The following is a 19543-nucleotide window of genomic DNA, read 5'->3' as shown; positions in this document are numbered from 1 at the left end:
CCACCTGGTATTGATAGACCACACTTGTGAGTTACTGACCACAGCAAAAATATATCTCTGTCTGAAACATTATCTTTAAAAATTTAAAAAACTTTAAAAAAAAAATTCTGAAAAATTGTACTTTTCGCCTGTTCTCCCCTACACATAACCGGACACCTTCCTTAAATGTAGAAAATACATACTAATAAAAACTGGATTGTGTTTTATTTAATTCCTTCCTAAAGAATCTATATATTTATAAAAATAAAAGAATAAAGTATGTTTTTAAAGAAACATGTTTTATATATTATAATAAATGTAGAGTTGATTTGCAAAAACAGATAAGTTCCATTTGAAATTCTAAAATAAGCATTTTATCAAGCTCCTTATGTTCATTAATTGCACATTAATGGCAATGAAAATAACCTATTCATATAAAAACATGATAACAAACAGACACACACATTTTTTTTTTCTTACTGTAAGCTTGTTTAAAGGCAGATGCAGCCAAATTTTGTTGTGAACTTGAAAATAAATACACAGTTAACTGTCAGAAAACAGTCAGTGTGTGTTTAAGATTTTTTTTAATGACACGTTATGTGATGTTGGAGGACTGAGATAGACTGCTTTACTTTAACCTAGGTTTATAAGTAGTATATAAGCAGAACAATGAGACTTTTAAGGAGAGGTTTGTGAAAGCCCTCCAAGTAGTCTGAAATTCAGGGATTTTACGCTTTTCAATCAGATCGGAAGTAACGAGTAACTAACTACTTGAGTAGTTTTTTCATCTAATACTTTTTTACTCTTACTCAAGTAAATAATTAGATTGTTACTTTTACTTTTACTTGAGTACATTTTTGTATAAGTACTTGTACTTTTACTTGAGTACAGATTTTGGGTACTCTACCCACCTCTGGGTGACATGCACAAAGCTTGCTGCCAGGAGGGTATAAGGAGGGTGATTTGTGAAAGTTTTGCCACTCACTAAGCAAACTGACAAGGAAACAAACATGTATACGCTTGCCTGCTGTCTGGCCAAAATCCCATAGTATTAAGGCGTCAGACGTAAAATATGAGACATCAGACGTCACGTGTTGGAGCTGCTCTCAATTGTGCGCAGGTGAACGTATTGAAATTGATATTTTTTACTTTGCGACTGGTTTACTTACGTGTGGATAAACGTCTCGATTACATGTAATCACATTCCAAAAATCAAGTACTTGTGGTTAAATTACACTACATCTTAAAATATATGTGTATTCTATTAACCTTCACATGCTGTATATATAGCATTTTGAAGGTCAAATGATTTAGAGTAATAAATATACAAAGTTTTGATATACTCCTCAGTTTTTAGATCAGACTTTATACTGTATGGGGTGGTTTCCAGGACAGGATTAGCTTAATCCCAGACTAGGCCTTAGTTTAATTAGGAAATATAACTAGTTTTAACAAACATGCCTTACTAAAAACATTACTTGTGTGCATTTTGAGGCAAAACAAAGAGCACTGATGTATTTTAAGATATAAAAGTGCAAGTTGTTTTCAGTTTGGACAGCTCTTAAAAATGTTTTAGTCTAGGACTAGTCTAATCCCTGTCCGGGAAACCGCCCCTATATGTCATTGAGTCATTCCCATCATTGATGTTTTCTAACAAAATATGCATGAAATACGGTGTAACTGTGGTGAAATCTGATCTGAACAATAATATTGCTGATATCATGTTTATTTATGTTTTACATACAATTTAATGTCAATTGCACTTACAAACATGTCTTGTTTGAAATTGGCATTGTAAGGGGAACAAGTATGACCCCATCCATCCGTTTGGCCCAACAACGGAATCCAAACGCTGGCGAAGGGTTATAGCGCATTCAGTCTTTTCTGGCGCTTATCAATGACGTTTTAATGTTACAAATGTAACAAATACGATTACCCAACAACTAAGTGAAGGTTAAATAATTAATCCACCATGCAATAACCAGAGGTTCATGACTAAAGCAATTTTAACAATACCGCTTCATGTGTACGGACTCTCATTTAAACGTATCCATATAGCCTCACACAATATGTTATATACAACTTAATTCAAAGCCTTACAATGATCAGAGGTTCGGGCATAGCACCGTCTAGCCGAATATAGTTAAATCATATTACTATATTCAACTTAATCAACGTAGAAGCAATAATTAGAGGTTATGACTCATCACCTTGATGGCCCACAATTAACACTACTGTATAACAACTTAGTTAGAGGTAGAACTTAATTAACATGAATTAACCCCGATCAAAGATATGTGGTGACAAAGGATATCGTAATACTTAACAGTAATTTAGAAGAGTCAATAATACGTAGCAAATTATAATGAATACAAATGTAACAATTTATTTACCAGGTAAGAAAAACATAATTCAGATGCCAATTTACATTCCAATTCAAATACGAAAATCAAAGAAAAACCATTGCATACCTGGTAATGAGATGAAGATCTGGTTATAGATTCCTCAACATAAAATAAAAATACATGATGCTGTGCCAGGACAGCATCATGGGGGTGCATTTCTAGATATAGAAAATCCCCCTGAACTATTTTACATCATTCCCTTAAATATCCAGAGAGACAAAGCATATAGGAATTTGGTACTGATTGGTTGTTGTAAAACTCAGGGGTGTTGCCTAATATACATACAGTGGGTGATTGGTCAACCTGTCTAAGTTAGGAGTTAGGTTAAGTTTACAGATTAACATTGAATCCTGTTGTCATATTAATAAACCCAAATGTACCACTTGCATTAAAACACTTCATATACATTAACACCAAACAAAACCAGTTTCACATTCTTTGTACATGTAGAATGTAGCATTCCATGTTTGCTTTTAGAACATGAGGAGAGGGGGACGAGAAAGTGTGGTAGGGTGTCTCACCCCATGGGGTAACTGTCTTGGGGGGTAGATGTGAATTCTTTGAGAAAGGTTTCAGATGATAATTCAACAGGAATTAGGAAGCGATTCCCTGTGGATTCAGCCATTTGCTGTTGGCTTCAGGAAATACCTTTTGTCAGGGTTTGGCACCACCTTACAGCATATATTTTCTTGCTCTTTGTACTGTGTCAAAATAGTACAATACTATTCTACTTAAATATGTGACATCAAATAAACATAGGTCAAATGTAATAAAAAGTACTTATATTACATTACACAAAATGTGTAATCTAAGAAATTAGGGAACTGACTACAAATTTTGGCACGTAGTTTTTTATCAGTAACTGATTTCAATTCCTAAGTAATCTACCCATATCTGATATATGGCTGGACAGGGAAGTTGAAACTGAGAACATAGGAACAAGGAAATCTACTTGGATCACTATAACCTGAGTTTACCTGGGGAGCGTTTTCCGAACAACGACGTAACTCGCTGCTGAACCATAGTATGATGCATAGTTGGAGAAAATAACTACCTTATCACGACTGTTTCCCAAAAGCATAGTAACTTTGTCGAACATTCGTCGTTTGAACCATGTTGGTTTAATAGTTGATGATGTCATGTGGGAGGTGGAGTACTAATTAATCTGTGCAAATCGATTTTAATGTCAGATTACTGCTGTGAACCCCTAAATTCTAACAATACATTTATATATGTCTCTTATTATTAAACAAATGTAATTAACTAAGCCTCCTACCTGATGTTTTAAATAATAAATAAAAAATATTTAAAAATAATATTGAGTAATATGTACAATACAGAACTATAAACTTACAATTTAGAATCAATACATTTTCCTAACCAACTGCAAGTGAACATTAAAACCAAATTATAATGAGGGCTTTTGTTGCTTAATTGGTAAAACATGGCACCAGCAAATGCCAATGGTTTGATTCCCATGGAATGCATAGTGATAAAATATACAGCCTGAAACCACCAATCTAAATGTAAACACATTGCATTCATGCATCTGTGTTCCATCCTCTTTCCTTGGCAAACCTGTACACACTCCCGAAGAGATCAGGGAATAAACCCATCAGATTGATGCTTGCCGCATCCTTTTGGCTATAGAGAAAACAAACACAAAAAATAAGTATGTTTTACACACATGTGACACACAACATAACACTATTATTGTGTAAATACTTAATGTTGTGTGACTTACTAATGCTCGTGCAGGTTGCGTATAAAACGCAGCAGGCCCAGTGTATTTTCAGGATAAGGTTTCTTTTTACCATCAAGTTTCTTGACAAGCTCAAGGGAAAACTAAGGAAAACAATATTTTTTACTGCTCTCAAGTAAAGTTTTTCTGTAATAAATATAAGTTGTTTTTAAAGAAAGACTGTTATTTTGAAACACTGTCTTCTACAGTAAAACACATCTGTGGGACATATACATTTTAATGTACATTGCATGGACTAAAGTAAATATTATTATGTTGGCTTGAGAAAGCTTGAGAAATACTGTTGTTGCACTTAAACTTCTCTATTATTCTTTTTCGTCTGAGACTAAAATTTCTAACACTAACTCCTCCTATCTTTTCTAAGGGATCAGACCTACAGTTCTCCTAAATGATCAAACGTCCCAAAAAAGTCCAATAGACTTAAATGTATAGAATGTTTAGGCTGAGTGTTTATTTTCAAATTCTAACAACTCTCAAATATACACACATTACATAATCATCTTTCAATCTCTCTCAATCTCTCTCAGTCTCTCTATGGTCCAGTACACACTGCATATTAATTCGGTTGTCACTTCACCTTTTAATGCTAAATCCTGTTCTGTACACATACACTTCATTAATTTACGGGACTCACAACCGCATTCTACAACCGCATTAACTTCCGCAAAATGCAGGTAGTGACAACCGCATTTACAGAAACTATGCACAGTGTGTACATAACCGAACTGAACAACTAGTTGTTAATCAAGTGTTTAAACGTGCATCATGGACATGACAGGTCTCTCTTCTGAAAAAATAAATGCTTAGAAGAGGAAAAAGTCTTCTGCATGCGCGGTTCAGAAAATGACAGAGGCACAAGCGTTTGCTGACTAGTGTTGCCAGATCTTGCACTTAAAAAACAGCGAACAAGAAAAATCCAAACCGAAATTAATCTAAATGCTTTACCTCACAGATCAAAATATTTGGACCGCCAGTCCCCTCACACTTTAACACCAAAAACTTGATCGCTTCATGAGCCAAAAGCCATAAACAGTTAAGCGCCAAAACAGTATTTACATACAAAAAAGATGAGGACCTGGCAACACTGCAAGACCGTTCGCTTACACCATTAAAAATTCTGCAAGCCAAGTGTAAGTGTAAAGTGTAAAAATCATCATATTCAGCCTTTCTGTACCTACCTAGTCCCGTAAGCTGCATGCTTCTGCAAGGTTTGAGTTGGGTCCTACAGGACAAACCGGGTCCTAATCTTAACGCAGTCCTCTTCAGTAAGGAGATGAGCTCAATATATATTTACAACATGCTCTCATTTTGCGTTTTCGCTGCTAAAGAAATTCGTCATATATATAAATGTCTAATACAAATTTTTATCAAAGTTGTGTTTGTTTTTCTAATGTGCGTTTTTGTTTCATGCGATTATTTGTCAACAAAAATCAAAGGAATATGTTGGCTTGTTATTAACCCCTTTCAGTGATTTTGTCCCGCTCACACTACCGCCGTAGTGATCCTAACGGCTTGCGATCTCATTCAACAGTCACCACAACATTCTCTCGCCGCCGCAACAGCGATCCTATCCCGGTTGCACTACCAAAGTAGTGACTTGCTCCCGCAGGAGCCCCAGGCCGCGCACTTTCCATCAACTCCTGCAAAAATCATAAGCCGAAATTTTGCACAACATTATTCTGTACAACTTTGCTCAATGCCCCAGCAGTGATTTCATCACGCTTGCACTAAGGCATAAGTGAATCACCATCTTTTCTGCAGAAGCCCCAGGCCATGTACTCCCCGTTTATTTCCACAGAAGTCATAAGCTGAAATTTCGCACACGCTTTATTCTATACAACTTTTCTTACTGCCTCAGCAGTGATTCCATCGCGCTCGCACTAACGCAGTAGTGAAACACCTATGCTCCCACAGGAGCCCCAAGCCGCATGCTTTCCATTAACTGGAAAATTGATGATATTCTACCTATTTTTTGGGGGGATAGAGAGGATTTTAATACTTATCTTACACGTCTTAATTACTTGCAGGCACCTACCCAGCTTGCTGTCCCTCAAACATTCTTTTTGGGGGTTGAACTTGGACTTGAGCCCTGACCTCAGGTTCGCTCTCTCTGAAGATTCAGAGCTCAGCTTTAAGGACAGCAAGCCAAGTTTGTTTACCATTTAATCATTAAGATCTGAATGATTCTGAAAATTACACACATACCACGAAAACATAAACACGCAAACATATGCAAAAACAAACTCACGCACAAAAACAAACTAACTCATACGATAGGTTTACACTGAATGTTAAACTCTACAAACAGATTAATACTAATGTATCCTCTGTATAAACCTAACCATTAGACAAACCTTTCTGCGCTTATCTATACCTACCTGCCTGTCTGTCTGTCTGTCTGTCTGTCTGTCTGTCTGTCTGTCTGTCTGTGTCGTCAAACTATCCATGTCTTACTCTTCGACTAGGCTTTCTCAAGCCAACATAAAGTTTGTTTAAAACTTTAACCTCATCTAGTTTACTTTAGTTTTCCATTGAGAAAAGGTTTTTCCCTCTGTGCATTGTTCAAGGGCGCGAAGAAGCTCCTCGTCAGCATTACGGCAATTCTCTGCTTCACTCTGATTCCCAAGTGTTTTAAGATACTCCACCCTCCTGTGAGGATTTCAGAAACATAGCATACCATCAGCTGACAAAGCATCTTAAAAGTATCTTAAACAATGCAATTGTCTGTTTATTTACTAAAAGTGAAGTTAAATCTGTAGCTACATTTCAAAAATAATAGTCTTACAAGGATAAAATCCACATTAAAGATGGTATCATTGGATGTTCGCTTGCTAGGGGCTAAACTGAACTCTGTAACAAATACCTTGTAGAAAATAGGAAATGGTTTGTTAGGACGAGGGGAGACTGCGATCATGGATTACCAGTATGTGAAGCGAGGTTTGGCCGCTGATCTGTAGTTAACATTGATTGTATACATAAAGACTTGAAACAGTAAAATTAGTTCAGTGTAGTTTTTGATCCCAAATGGACAGTGACAAAATATACCTGTATCTATTTATACCTTTTATCAGTCCAGAAAAGGGGGTGTGCAAGTGTCTGCTCCACAGTTGGTCTCTTTTCTGGATATTCATTAATCATCCACTCCACAAGATCCTTTGCTACATCATCATCCAGGTGATCCAGTGTGTATTTCCCCTGCAGTATGTTGTACTCACAAGCAGCACCTTTACCAAATGGATGGTGTCCTCTAGAGAGAATGTAGTACACTAACATCCCAGCAACCTTCAAACAGTACACAGTGTTAGCACACTGTCAAAAAAAAAATGGTTTAAAAAATGGAACCTACCTGACAGTAACATTTTAAAAAATATTTCAAAAATAAACCATTTTACCTAGAGAGTGGTAATTACCTCAAAGATACATATTGGTTCCAAATGTTAACATATCTGTATATAAATGGTATAGGACCTTTTTAAAGGGTAATGCCCCAATGATCCGAACATTCATCAGACAAGATTTACTACATGAAATTTCGTTTTAAGTTAAGTGATTTTTGACAACTCACCTGAACATCAGAACTTCTTTTGTATCCTTTGTTCTCCTCTTCATCTATTGTTTCTTTTGCCTTCCAGAACTTTGTTCCAGCGATGCGTGTTTGCAAAGTGGTTTCATTCTGTTTCAGTCTACGACTTATGCCAAAATCAGCCAGTCTAGCTTTTCCTTTAACGTCTGTGAAAACAATCGAATAGTCGCTAACACACATAAACTGTACACTCAAAAACATACATAAACATTCATAAAGTCAAGTTTAGCTCCTACCGATCAGAACGTTCTGAGGTTTGATGTCCCGATGAAGAATTTTAGTCTGCTGGTTGTGTATAACCTGTAAGCTGCACAGAACTTCCCTCACAAGCTCTTTCAAAACAAAAGTCCTCTCAGAGGTGTCAGATGGTAAATGATCTTGAATGTATTCTTCTAGTGTGTACTCACAAAGCTGAAGAATGAGATATCCAAAGTTGTCATCTTCTGCAAAGTCTATATATCGCACAATAGAGGGATCTTCAAGTTCTGGAAGTCGTAAAAATGCCTCCTCATTCTTAAGGACCTGATAATTGGACTTAAGCATTCGTTTCACAGCGACCTCCATCCCATCATCCCTCAGACCAAGAAAAACTTCTGTTCCATCACTTCCTTTAGCAATTTTAAATTCATCACTAAGTACAAGAGTGAAGTTATTACGAAGTCTATAGGTCTTGCTAGTATCAATATTAGCAAGTTTTTCAAAATCTTTTCTCCAGCGATGACTGATTGGATGCCACTGTCTTGGTACCGGTGGGTTCTCAGCAGGCAGTGTGAAGGGCTGCACACTTAGATTTGTCTCCTCGATGGAAGTCATTGTATCTGGAAATAATTGTTTCTCTTTTTCTTGCATCTCAACTTCCTGTGACTCTAACTCCAGCTGATTTGTTTTTTTCTTCTTCTTTTTCTTTTTCTTTTTCTGTATCTTTATTAACGAGGCAACACAATTTTCCTCACATAATTGATCAACTCCACTTAAATTAGCTGGATGTCCAAGTGATGTGTTCAGTTTTTGCAGTTTTTTCTTCATGAATTCATCCATCTCCATTTCTGCAACATTAAGTATCTTTTCAGGTACTGAGGACAATCCACACATTGCAATAGCTTCTGGAGCAAAGTCATTTACATGAGCAAACACTCCATAGGTCCAAACACTTATATGACTTGAATAATTAGCATTGGTTAGAGGCATTAGACCTTTGCACAAACTCTCATATACACAATGATCTATGTTTAGTTTTTGCTCAAAGGTCTTTTGCATCATAACATTGAGTATCTTTAGTATCAAATTATTGACTATTTCCTTTATATAGTCAACGGGCTGGATGCTGTTTATTAGAATTGGCACGAGATCACTGAATACCCGAGATGAAATCTTTTCACTGACACACAAAGCAGCATTTAAGCAACTCAATGCAACTTGCCAATAATTCTTAAGTATTCTTGGAAAGCGCTGAATGACTTCCTCAATGTATTTGTCTGCACTCTTTGTGTCTTTTAGCCACTTGATGGCACTGTGACGATATTCTTCTTCTTCCAAATCCATGACCCCAAAATACATGTATTCCTCAAACAGAATTGTATGAATGAAAGGATGCTCTTTAAGAAAATGTGCCTCATAGATGCTGAAAACTTCTGTCTGGTGTTTGTTTTCGACAGCACAAGAAAAAGAGTAAAATATCTGTACTATCTCAAAGTCTTCATACTGTGAAGATAATCGATGAATAATGTCATCCACCTTTTTATCCTGCACTGGATTTATTCCATAGTTCCTTTCAGCTGAAGCTCCAGCTTCAAGAAGTGCTTTCACAATGTCATCACGATTGTGTTCTACAGCATATTCAAATGGAGAATAAATCTGCAAATCATGTCCATCTGGGTCAGCTTTTGCTGCAAGTAGTCTTTTCACTATACTCGAAGGAACTCCAGGTGTAATACCAGCATAGTGTAAGGGAGAAAATCCTTTTATTGAGTGTTTGTTAGGATCAGCAGACTCTTTAATAAGATATGAACAGATTTCTTCATTCTTGCATATAACTGCTGCTGTCAATAGTGTAACGTCATCTTTCCAGACTTCAGAAGGGTAAAGCCCATTAATGTCTTTGCCTCTGATTATTTTGCGAAATCTCTCAAACTTGTTGTCTATTATGCACTGTATTAGGGGATCTGTTTTTCTAGGTCCTGGTATTGGAACTAGATTTGCAGAAAGTAGATTTGCAGGAACTAGACTATTTGACATTAAATGGAATGTCATGTTTTTTACATCAGATTTTCATTCTGTTGAGAGATGTTATATATATATATATATATATATATATATATATATATATAATAATTAGAGACTTAATCAGCACTTAAATTTTAAATAGCAGACAACCTATGAAATTTACAATGATCTGCAATAGGCTATATATTTCAATAATAATAATAATAATAAATGTACGACTATCTCATGGGAGTCTAAATAAATATAACAACTACTTAAATAGCCTATATTATTAATAATATATAAGTTATTTCGAGATTTTTAAATCGACTAAAATTACAAAATACTTACAGTACTGTGTAGCTTTAGAAAAAACGTATTCTGGTCTGTTTGGTAGAAAATGAAACTAATTGAAACTTCTTCCGCATATATTAGCAGGTGAAAACGCCCCAGCATAGACGTGTCCACTGCTAGGCTTGTTTCAGATGCGCCTCGCCTGAAATATAGTCGATAGTAGGGCTGCTGCTGGGCGCTGGTGTGCAATGGAACGTTCTATTTACTTTTACTTGTCAATATAAGTTCTTTGATCTAGCTGTAGGCTTGTTTTGAATACGGACTACCGGCACATCCGGGAACTTGACTGTAAATTTCGTCACCGCCCCTTTTGGGGGATTAAAAACCATAGATATCATATAGAAGACTAGATGCCCTATTGGCCGCTGGGGACTGAGAAATACGGCCGCCATCTTAAACCGGTCGTACTCCTAGTTTCGTTGCATGGCAGCAGATAAGATGCCAGAGCACTGTGGATCATTTTCCTCTTCTAATCGGCAGACCATCGCAAATAGAGCCCGGAGGATTATTTTCACAAGTACTTTTTAACATTGCGGTACTATTGGTTGTATTTTGTGAATAGAATATTACCAGAAAAATTGAGAAAGAGCCAGGATTATTGATTTTACTGTACTGAAATCGTAGCCAGCTAACGTTCGCTAGGCTATGTTTACTGCACCAGCCGTTGTTCACCCTGCAAGGAGAGGTGGGGTAAAGTAAAGTAATAATTACAAGAGTTTCTCTGTTGAGAGTATTGTGAAAGGCGATATAAATGTGTATTACTATTATTATTATTATAAGGTGCTGTGAACTGCGTGATCCGCCGAGCTTTAAAAAGCTATGTCAACAGTCATGCACGTTGTGCGGGAGGAACAGAGGATGTTTTCCTTCGTAGGTTAAAAATCATTTTAAATTGTTTCTTCACCTTATTTTACTGCAACTATCTGTTTCTGCATCTTTGTCATATTTATAGTGTGTGATTTATAAAATATCTTATATCCTACATCACATATTTTGATTTTGGACTCACTTTATATCTTATATCAGAATATTTTATTACTGTTTAGTGAATATTCATTCATTCCTACTATGAACCTTAAGTGACGCTGTCCACATTAGTGTTTGTAACACTAATATTCTAAACCTTAATCTTGACAAACTATATATTGTTGGAAAGCTCAAAGAGTATAATTTTCATATTTCATTACCATTTGGGGAAATTATGACATAGTGACAGTCAGTTTCTAAAATGTTACGGGCCCACAGGTAGGCCAATTTTGTTTTTGCATATAACACTAAAACCCTACTCTAAAACCTAAAAAATCATGACAAGCTATATATCATCGGAAAGCTCTCAGAATGTAGTTTTAATATTTCAAAACCTTTTTGCATGAATAATAATGCGGTGACAGTAATTTATTAGTTTGTGAGTATACAAAAGAACAAGAGTATGTGGCAAAATCTAGTGGCAGTTGTTGGTAAAAAAAAAACAAAAACATTACATTTGTGACAAAAACATCATTTTTTGTGATTTTAACTTGAAATTTGGATCACAACTACTTGAGACATATTGCTTTATGTTAACATTATTTATTGTGTGACACATTAACTTTTATGTAATTTAATTTATAAATTAATATGTTACTGCATTATTTTATATATTAAAATAAAGGCAAACGGCTATAAAAATATTTATATTTAATATTTTTACTTTCTAACCCTAAATTGTCTTCTTTAAAACAAGACCAAGAGTAGGTTTCTAGCCCAAAGAATCCCAGAGAAATATTCATTTAAAGATGTACATCACATGTCACCCTCCACTCAAACGGGATTTGCGGCACATAAGGGGTTAAAATATGCCGAACCATGTGTCTTGTATCATAGCTCCATGAATGACCTTTGCAGCAAAAAAAAAAACGCGTGAAAATCAGTTCGGTATTCACTGAGATATGATTAATTAAATGCGCTGATAGCTCATTCCTCCAGTCATACAGATTACACTGAGTGGAGCGGGTGACCGATCTAAGATGGCGGCCCCATATCTCGCCGTGCCAGTAGGCAGTAGCGGTCGATAGGGCGTCTACTTATGATGTCTATGTTAAAAAACAGATCTTCCATTGACTTTCATTCAAAATAGCGGAACAAAGCAACGTTTTTACACAGCCGGCAGGCGTAAATAACTTATGAAATCACTCAGATTAAACATGTTGAGTAATTATCTGTCCACCCTGCCTGCCATAGAGCGCGAAAAATACATTAACAGATTTAATTTGGTCAATATAAAAACATGTCCCTTTCATTCTCACAGCGTCAAATTTGTGTAACAACGCCATGATTGCTGGAAATATCGCTAAGCCAGTTAGTTGTATGGCTCGATGGAAAAGTGCACTCATTACTCTAAATATAAATACATAATATATAAATACGAAGTAACTTTCAAATACGAAGTAAAATCATTCACTGTCTTCCCTGACTCGATGAGGTACGAGTAAATGTCCGGGTAAGACACCTCTGGTCAATAGGGAGCATTGTTACACAAATTTGACACTCTGAGAATGAAAGGGACATGTTTTTATATTGACCAAATTAAATTTGTTAATGTATCTTTCGCGCTCTATGGCAGGCAGGGTGGACAGATAATAGGGCTTGGGCGCCGCGTTGCATTCTGGGACGTCGCGGCCATGTTGGTGGCCTCACGAATGTAAAAATACAGCAAGTTGAACGAGGAGAAGCGGCGGAGTTGGGAGAATTAAAAGAAAGAAAAAAGATGTTAAAATCCGGAAAAGGATGTGGAATTTACTGGGATACGTTAAACAGGGAAGCAGGGACCGGTATGTGGACAAAATCGGAACTATTAACGGTTAGGATCCATATGAAAAAAGAGTTAATAAAGAGCCTTTAAGATAACAGCGTGGTTGTTGTGAGAGCACGATTTCACGCCAATCTGTAAGCAAAGTCACGTATGACCTAGCTTCACAAGTAGCTTGGTTAATGCAGCAGTTTTTGCTGTCAGCAGAGGGATAGCAACAGAAAGATGAATGTTGAAATTTTCCCGTATTTTGGGCGAGTAAACCGGGACAGTTCCCTTATGTTCAATGTTGACTTAAGCTATATAAATTAATATTCAGATGTTATACTTCACTGTCGTATATATAAATGTCATTTATATGTCATGTATACACATTACTGAGGGGTTGAGGTTAATGTTTGGTTTCCGATATTGAATAAAACATAATTAAGTTTTCTGTAATCTGTCATTTTTAATGTAAATTACTTTTAATGTGTTACTTTATTATTAATACAGCAACGGTTTACCATGGTTGAAAAAATAACGACAAATTAATTAAATTAAGACACACAATTGAGAGAAAGTATGTCTATAAACAGAGCGCAGCATGGAGCGCAGCAGTAAAGGAGGCAACCAACATGGCCGCCACGACAAGTAATGACGTCACGACGCCCAAGCCCTATTACTCAACATGTTTAATCTGAGTGATTTCATAAGTTTTTTACGGCTACGAACGTGGCTATGTTCCGCTATTTTGAATGGAAGTCAATGGAAGCTATTAAAGTTTGTTTAAAAAAAACTAATACACTAATAACTATGAACTAATTTCTTAAAACAGCATGCTTCCCTCATCTTTTATGTTTTAGAATATAGTATTAATATATCTTTTATTAATGTATTAGGCCTACCTGTAATACTTGATAAATGTCCCCCTAAAAATATATAATGTCGGCATACTGTGGCCTACACTATGTGAAATCAGCTGTTCCAAAAGATAGTTTACAAGAGAAACTAGACTGTGCAAAGTGAGAGATTTTAATGTGTGAACAGACTAAAAAAGTGTACTCACAATTCATAATTAGTTGTCTATTCCTAGTCTGTGAGCCAGTTGGCCTATTTACTGAAAAATCTGCACCTCTTTGTGTCTTTAATTTCATAATGATCCTTACCCTAAGAAATCAAGCATCAGAAATTAAGTGAAAATACTACTAGCCCATTTTGTGGTGATCTACTTGCAAGACTATTAAACATGCTGTTTATAACAAAGGGCGTTTATCTATTGCTGCGACGCTTTAAAAAAAATTGGGGGCAAAAATAAGAGTAAACTCACTTTTCCAGGCACCACTGTCTATAACGTACTGCATCCATTTTTTATATTATTTATAGAGCAGCATAATATTAATAAACAAAATTGTCAAAAATTGATCAAAAATTCAAAACATTTGCGTCACTAATATGTAAACAATATGAAGGCCTATGAAAGTTACTTACCAGCAGATGTTCAGAAAACCAGCGTGAACAAATAATTATGAAAACAAATGGCTATGGCTGATAAACAAAACACGCTTTCCAAGTTGCACACGTTTTGGGTGGCAGTAATCAAAATAATTCACTGACTTTCACATTAGATTACAGACAACACGAGAGGGTGCTTTAAACTTTTTAATCAGGACTGCATTGTTCGTTCGCTCCCGGAGTTACATAGACTGAAACGGGGAAGCATGACGAGTTTGTTTACATGGTGCTGTAACGTAGATTTGTTTTAAAACTTGTAATTTTATTTACTCATTGTAAATTTGTAAAAAACTTGTTATTTTGTTCCCTCATTGTAAATTTGTTTAAACACTTGTAAATTTGTTTTAAAACTTGTAATTTTGTTCGCTCATTGTAAATTTGTTAAAAAACTTTTACTTTCGTTCGTTTATTGTAAATTTGTTAAAAAACTTGTACTTTCGTTCGTTTATTGTAAATTTGTTAAAAAACTTGTACTTTTGTTCGCTCATTGTAAATTTGTTAAAAAACTTGTAAATTGTTAAAAAACTTGTAAATTTGTTAAAAAAACTTGTAAATTTGTTTTTAATCTTGTTAATAAGTAATTTACCATTGTAATTTATTTTTGCCTTTCCAGGCCACGGTACTAAACCAACATTAACAGTCAACATATTAGTGATTGTGAGAATGAGTATCATCTTTATACAATAAAAGGTCTTTATTGAAGATTAGCATTTTATAAAATCCCAATACAGCACATGGAGTAAACTGTGTAAAATGAAATCATAACTGTGATTTAAATACAATAAATACAGTAAATGTTATTTTCAAATACAAGCATTTATCCATCACCACTGATAACATAATGTGTGCCCCCCTATACCCCCCACTACCACAAGGCCATTCTTTACTGATAGTGGTTTATAGTAAATTCAAAAAGAAAAAGTCAAATCTATGGAAATGAGTTCAAGAACTTTTTCAGATTTGCTCTGGAGTGCCATCCTTTCTCTTTGGCAAACCTGTACACACTTCCGAACAGATCAGGGAATAAAGCCATCAGGTTGATGTTTGCTGCATCCTCTGAGCTATAAAGTGAAGAAACCCATCAAGTAAACAGGGTGTGACACACAACATCACATAATTATTGTGTAAATACTTTATGTGGTGTGAGACTTACTAATGCTCGTGCAGGTTGCGTACAAAACGCAGCAGGCCCAGTGTATTTTCAGGATAACATTTCTTTTTGCCATCCAGTTTCTCAACAAGCTCAGAGGAAAGCTAAAGAAAAACAATATTTTACTAATGTCAAATACTGATGTGATGATCTATTATGAAGATCGGGGCTGATTGTAGTAAACAGTGACAACAATATCAGTGACATTAACCAGGATTAACAAATCTGAATTATAAAACTTGAATTGCTCTTCTCATCTCAGTATGGTTTTGCCAGTGTGTGAAACACTGTCATTGTTAATGTGTCTTTATATATACATTACATGGACTTTGAAGTTATTTACTTTAGTTTTCCATTGAGAAAAAGTTTTCCCCTCTGTGCATTGTTCAATGGCAAGAAGAAGTTTCTCGTCAGCTTTACGACAATTCTCTGCTTCATTCTGATTCCCCAGTTTTTTCAGATACTCCATCTTCCTATGAAAATTTCAAAGATATTTGAGAAGTTCAGATGCAAACAAACAAAAATGTAACTTTAGTCATTTCATTGTAACAAATTTGATTGTCAAATTTTACTGCAAAACTCTCTAAGCACAGGGTCGGCGCTGTGGTGGGACATTCGAGGGCCTTGCCCCCTAGTGGTCATTGATGCCCCTCCTAGTACAGGCCAGGGCGTGGCCCCCCAAAAATCCCTTTCAGTTAATATTTTAATATTAAATGTACAAACAGTAATTTAAATAAATAAAATAATGGGGAAAATTATTTCGCACCATTTCGGTTGTTCATGACATGTTAAGCTTGGTCATTATTGGACAATTCTTATTGGTCGCTGAGTAAACTTGTTACATTTGACTTTCAGTGCGCAAAATCCATTTCAAGTTGTTGTTTCGAGATTCGAAAAAACAGTTTGTCCATCTATATTATAGACAGTTAGTGGCTAATTGTTAACCTAAATAACGACAGAGAGAAACAATGCATAGTAACAACACATGGTAACAACAGATGGAAACAACGCATGGTAACGACAGAGGTAGACGACGCATAGTAACAACACATGGTAACGACAGAGGTAGACGACGCATAGTAACGACACATGGTAACGACAGAGGTAGACGACGCATGGTAATGACACATGGTAACGACAGAGGTAGATGACGCATGGTAACGACAGAGGGAAACAACGCATAGTAACAAAACATGGTAACGACAGAGGAAAACGACACATAGTCATGCCGCATGCCGCATTGACACAGCAAGACGACACAGTCAAACAACAAGGAAAGACGACAGGAGTAAGTTGAGTTGACACACACAAAAGTTGAGTCATGTGGGCAATCACATAGACAGACAGTAAACAGACACATAGACATGGAATTTGACACATAGCATAGACAGACAGACATGGACACAGACAGTAAACAGACACATAGACATGGAAGACGACACATAGCATACACAGATAGCATGTCGACTTAATTTTGGCACAAAAGCTGAGAGCATTCAGTTAACATCATTATGTCATTTTTGATGGAGGTGCCATTTAGCGGCTTATGCATCTGAGCTCCTCATTTTAGTTCATTTACTAAAAGAGCCTAAGTTAGTTCTTCCACAATGTGGACACCAAACTTAAGTTACATTTCAGAAATTATAACTGTTCTAATTTTTTCACAAGGATAAAATTTGAATAAAATTGAAAAAAAAAACTGTTTTGAAGGATGCCGGCAAGATTCTTCCCCCTTTGGAGGAAGCTATATGGATTAATCCCCCGTAATGTTATTTTTAGGGGTCAAGCCCCGAAGGGGCGTAGAACCCTATTGTTATTGTTAGTTTTCTTATTATTAGGGGTCAAGCCCCGAAGGGGCGTAGAACCCTATTGTTATTGTTAGTTTTCTTATTATTATTATTATTATTATTATTATTATTATTATGTTTCCTCTTCCGCCATTGAAGTCAATGGCAGCCCATAGAACCGTACGTAGGAAAGTTATGAAATTTGGCAGACATGTAAAGGACAGTCTCAGAAGTTACTATAGCAACATTGGTGTGTCTGACTCAAACCCTCTAGCGCCACCAACAGTCCAAAAATCCACTTATGTTCATGCTCATAACTTCTGACCCGTGATTCCTAGAAACTAAATTCTTGTTTCCTCTGAATCCTTTGCTCATGATGATTCAATTGCACACGTTGATGTCATTTGTGTCATGCAAATCTTTCCGCCATTTTGAATTTTCTGTAAAACCTACTTTTTCGAACTCCTCCTAGAGCGTCCGTCCGATTTGCATGTCCTTTGGTATGTAGCATCTAGAGACACCCCAGACAAAAAGTTATCAAAAGCTTTTTGATAGACCAATGCGTTCTCATATAAACTGACAACATATATGGCGGCGAGCACGCCAAAACGGACGTGAGGCTGTATCTTCGCAAAACTTTATTGTATCGACACGAAACTTGGTATATGTCATTACAGTCATGACCTGAGGGTGCCTGCAACGTTTCGTCACAGCGCCACCTAGTGGTCACGAGATTCGAAAAATGCCTATTTTCGCTTATAACTACTTCAAACTTGAGTCTAAAATCATGAAGGTGGTCTTGTTAGATTCCTTGAGGCATGCCGAGTCAAACGATACCAAACGGTTTTCAGTCGGCCATTTTGGGTGTCGGCCATTTTGAATTTTCTCATTAAGTTCAGTATTTCACAAACAGAATGGCGCATCGCTACGAAATTTGGCATGGTTCATCAGTGACATGTTCTGAGCGCACCTATAAATCTTTAGGACGGCGCCACCTAGTGGTCAGGATATGTAAATAAATTGTTTAAAATCTTTATTTCATTTGATTAAATTGCCACTATGACAAAAGACTTCACTCTATTGATTCCTTGGCTCATGCTGAGTCCGACTGTACCAAATATGTCTGAGTCAAACCTACTTCCTGTCGGCCATTTTGAATTATATTGAACACCTACTTTTTTGAACTACTCCTAGAGCGCTCGAGTGATTGGCTTGATTTTTGGTACGCATCATCTAGAGACACTCCAGACAAAAAGTTATCAAAAACTTTTCGGTAGACCTATCCGTTGTCGTATAACGCATCAAAGAATGCGAGGGCGAGCACGCCAAAATGTGTTTGAGCCTGTATCTTCGCAAAACTTTTGCGTATTAATATGAGACTTGGTATATGTCATAACAGTGATGACCTGAGGGTGCATGCACCATTTCGTTACACTGCCCCCTACTGGTGACGAGATATAAAAATGTCTATTTTTGCTTATAACTACTGCAAACTTGAATGTAAAATTATGAGACCGGTCTTGTTAGATTTCGTTAGGCATGCCGAGTCAAACGATACCAAATTGTTTTTGGTCGGCAATTTTGTGTGTCGGCCATTTTGAATTTTTTCTTTAAGTTCAAGTATTTCAGAAACGCAACTGTATATTGTTATGAAACTTGGTATGGTTCATTACCTACATGATCTGGGAGGACTTGTAAACTTTTCGGTGCCCCCTAGTGGTCAAGAGATTTGAAGCTATATCTCTGCATCTCTTTATCGTATTTACACCAAATTTGGTGGGTGTCATCACAATCAAGACCTGAGTCACACTTTATTTTTTGGTCAGTGCCCCCTAGTGGTCAAGTCATTTAAGGCTATATCTCTGCATCTCTTTATTGTATTTACACCAAATTTGGTGGGTGTCATCACAATCAAGACCTGAGTCACAATTTATTGTTTGGTTAGTGCCCCCTAGTGGTCAAGTCATTTAAGGCTATATCTCTGCATCTCTTTATTGTATTTACACTAAATTTGGTATGTGTCATCACAGTCATGACCT

The 19543-nt window shown here is 36.3% G+C and overlaps 2 protein-coding genes and 1 long non-coding RNA gene across 4 annotated transcripts in view; 1 reads left to right on the top strand and 2 right to left on the bottom strand.

Annotated features, from left to right (window-relative positions):
- Positions 1–19543, bottom strand: part of LOC129449966 (uncharacterized) — a 102110-nt gene that overhangs the window by 75510 nt on the left and 7057 nt on the right. Inside the window, exons 4-6 of one of the 2 annotated variants that reach the window (XM_073859349.1) lie at positions 16061–16190; positions 15721–15821; positions 15057–15628 (exon numbers count right to left, since the gene is read on the bottom strand). The exons of the other annotated variant lie outside the window; for it this stretch is intronic. Of the exons in view, the coding sequence (XP_073715450.1) occupies positions 15496–15628; positions 15721–15821; positions 16061–16190 (364 nt within the window). The 3' untranslated portion in view covers positions 15057–15495. Of the gene's footprint in view, positions 1–15056; positions 15629–15720; positions 15822–16060; positions 16191–19543 lie in introns of those variants that run through there. 2 annotated transcript variants of the gene reach the window in all.
- On the bottom strand, positions 2343–10556 carry LOC141353015 (uncharacterized). Its single transcript, XM_073859353.1, has 7 exons — positions 10283–10556; positions 7966–10002; positions 7712–7875; positions 7208–7428; positions 6666–6795; positions 4129–4229; positions 2343–4028 (listed from the first exon to the last, which is right to left on the bottom strand). The coding sequence occupies exons 2-7, from the start codon at positions 9977–9979 to the stop codon at positions 3926–3928; spliced, it is 2733 nt and encodes a 910-aa protein (XP_073715454.1). The 5' UTR covers positions 9980–10002; positions 10283–10556; the 3' UTR covers positions 2343–3925.
- Positions 10835–11195, top strand: LOC141353016 (uncharacterized). The gene is made up of 2 exons (XR_012360063.1): positions 10835–10970; positions 11066–11195. It is a non-coding gene; the product is annotated as an uncharacterized lncRNA (long non-coding RNA).

Source organism: Misgurnus anguillicaudatus, chromosome 21 (genome assembly GCF_027580225.2).
Source record: "Misgurnus anguillicaudatus chromosome 21, ASM2758022v2, whole genome shotgun sequence".
NCBI lineage: Eukaryota > Metazoa > Chordata > Actinopteri > Cypriniformes > Cobitidae > Misgurnus > Misgurnus anguillicaudatus.
This window is presented reverse-complemented; position numbering and strand designations above follow the sequence as displayed.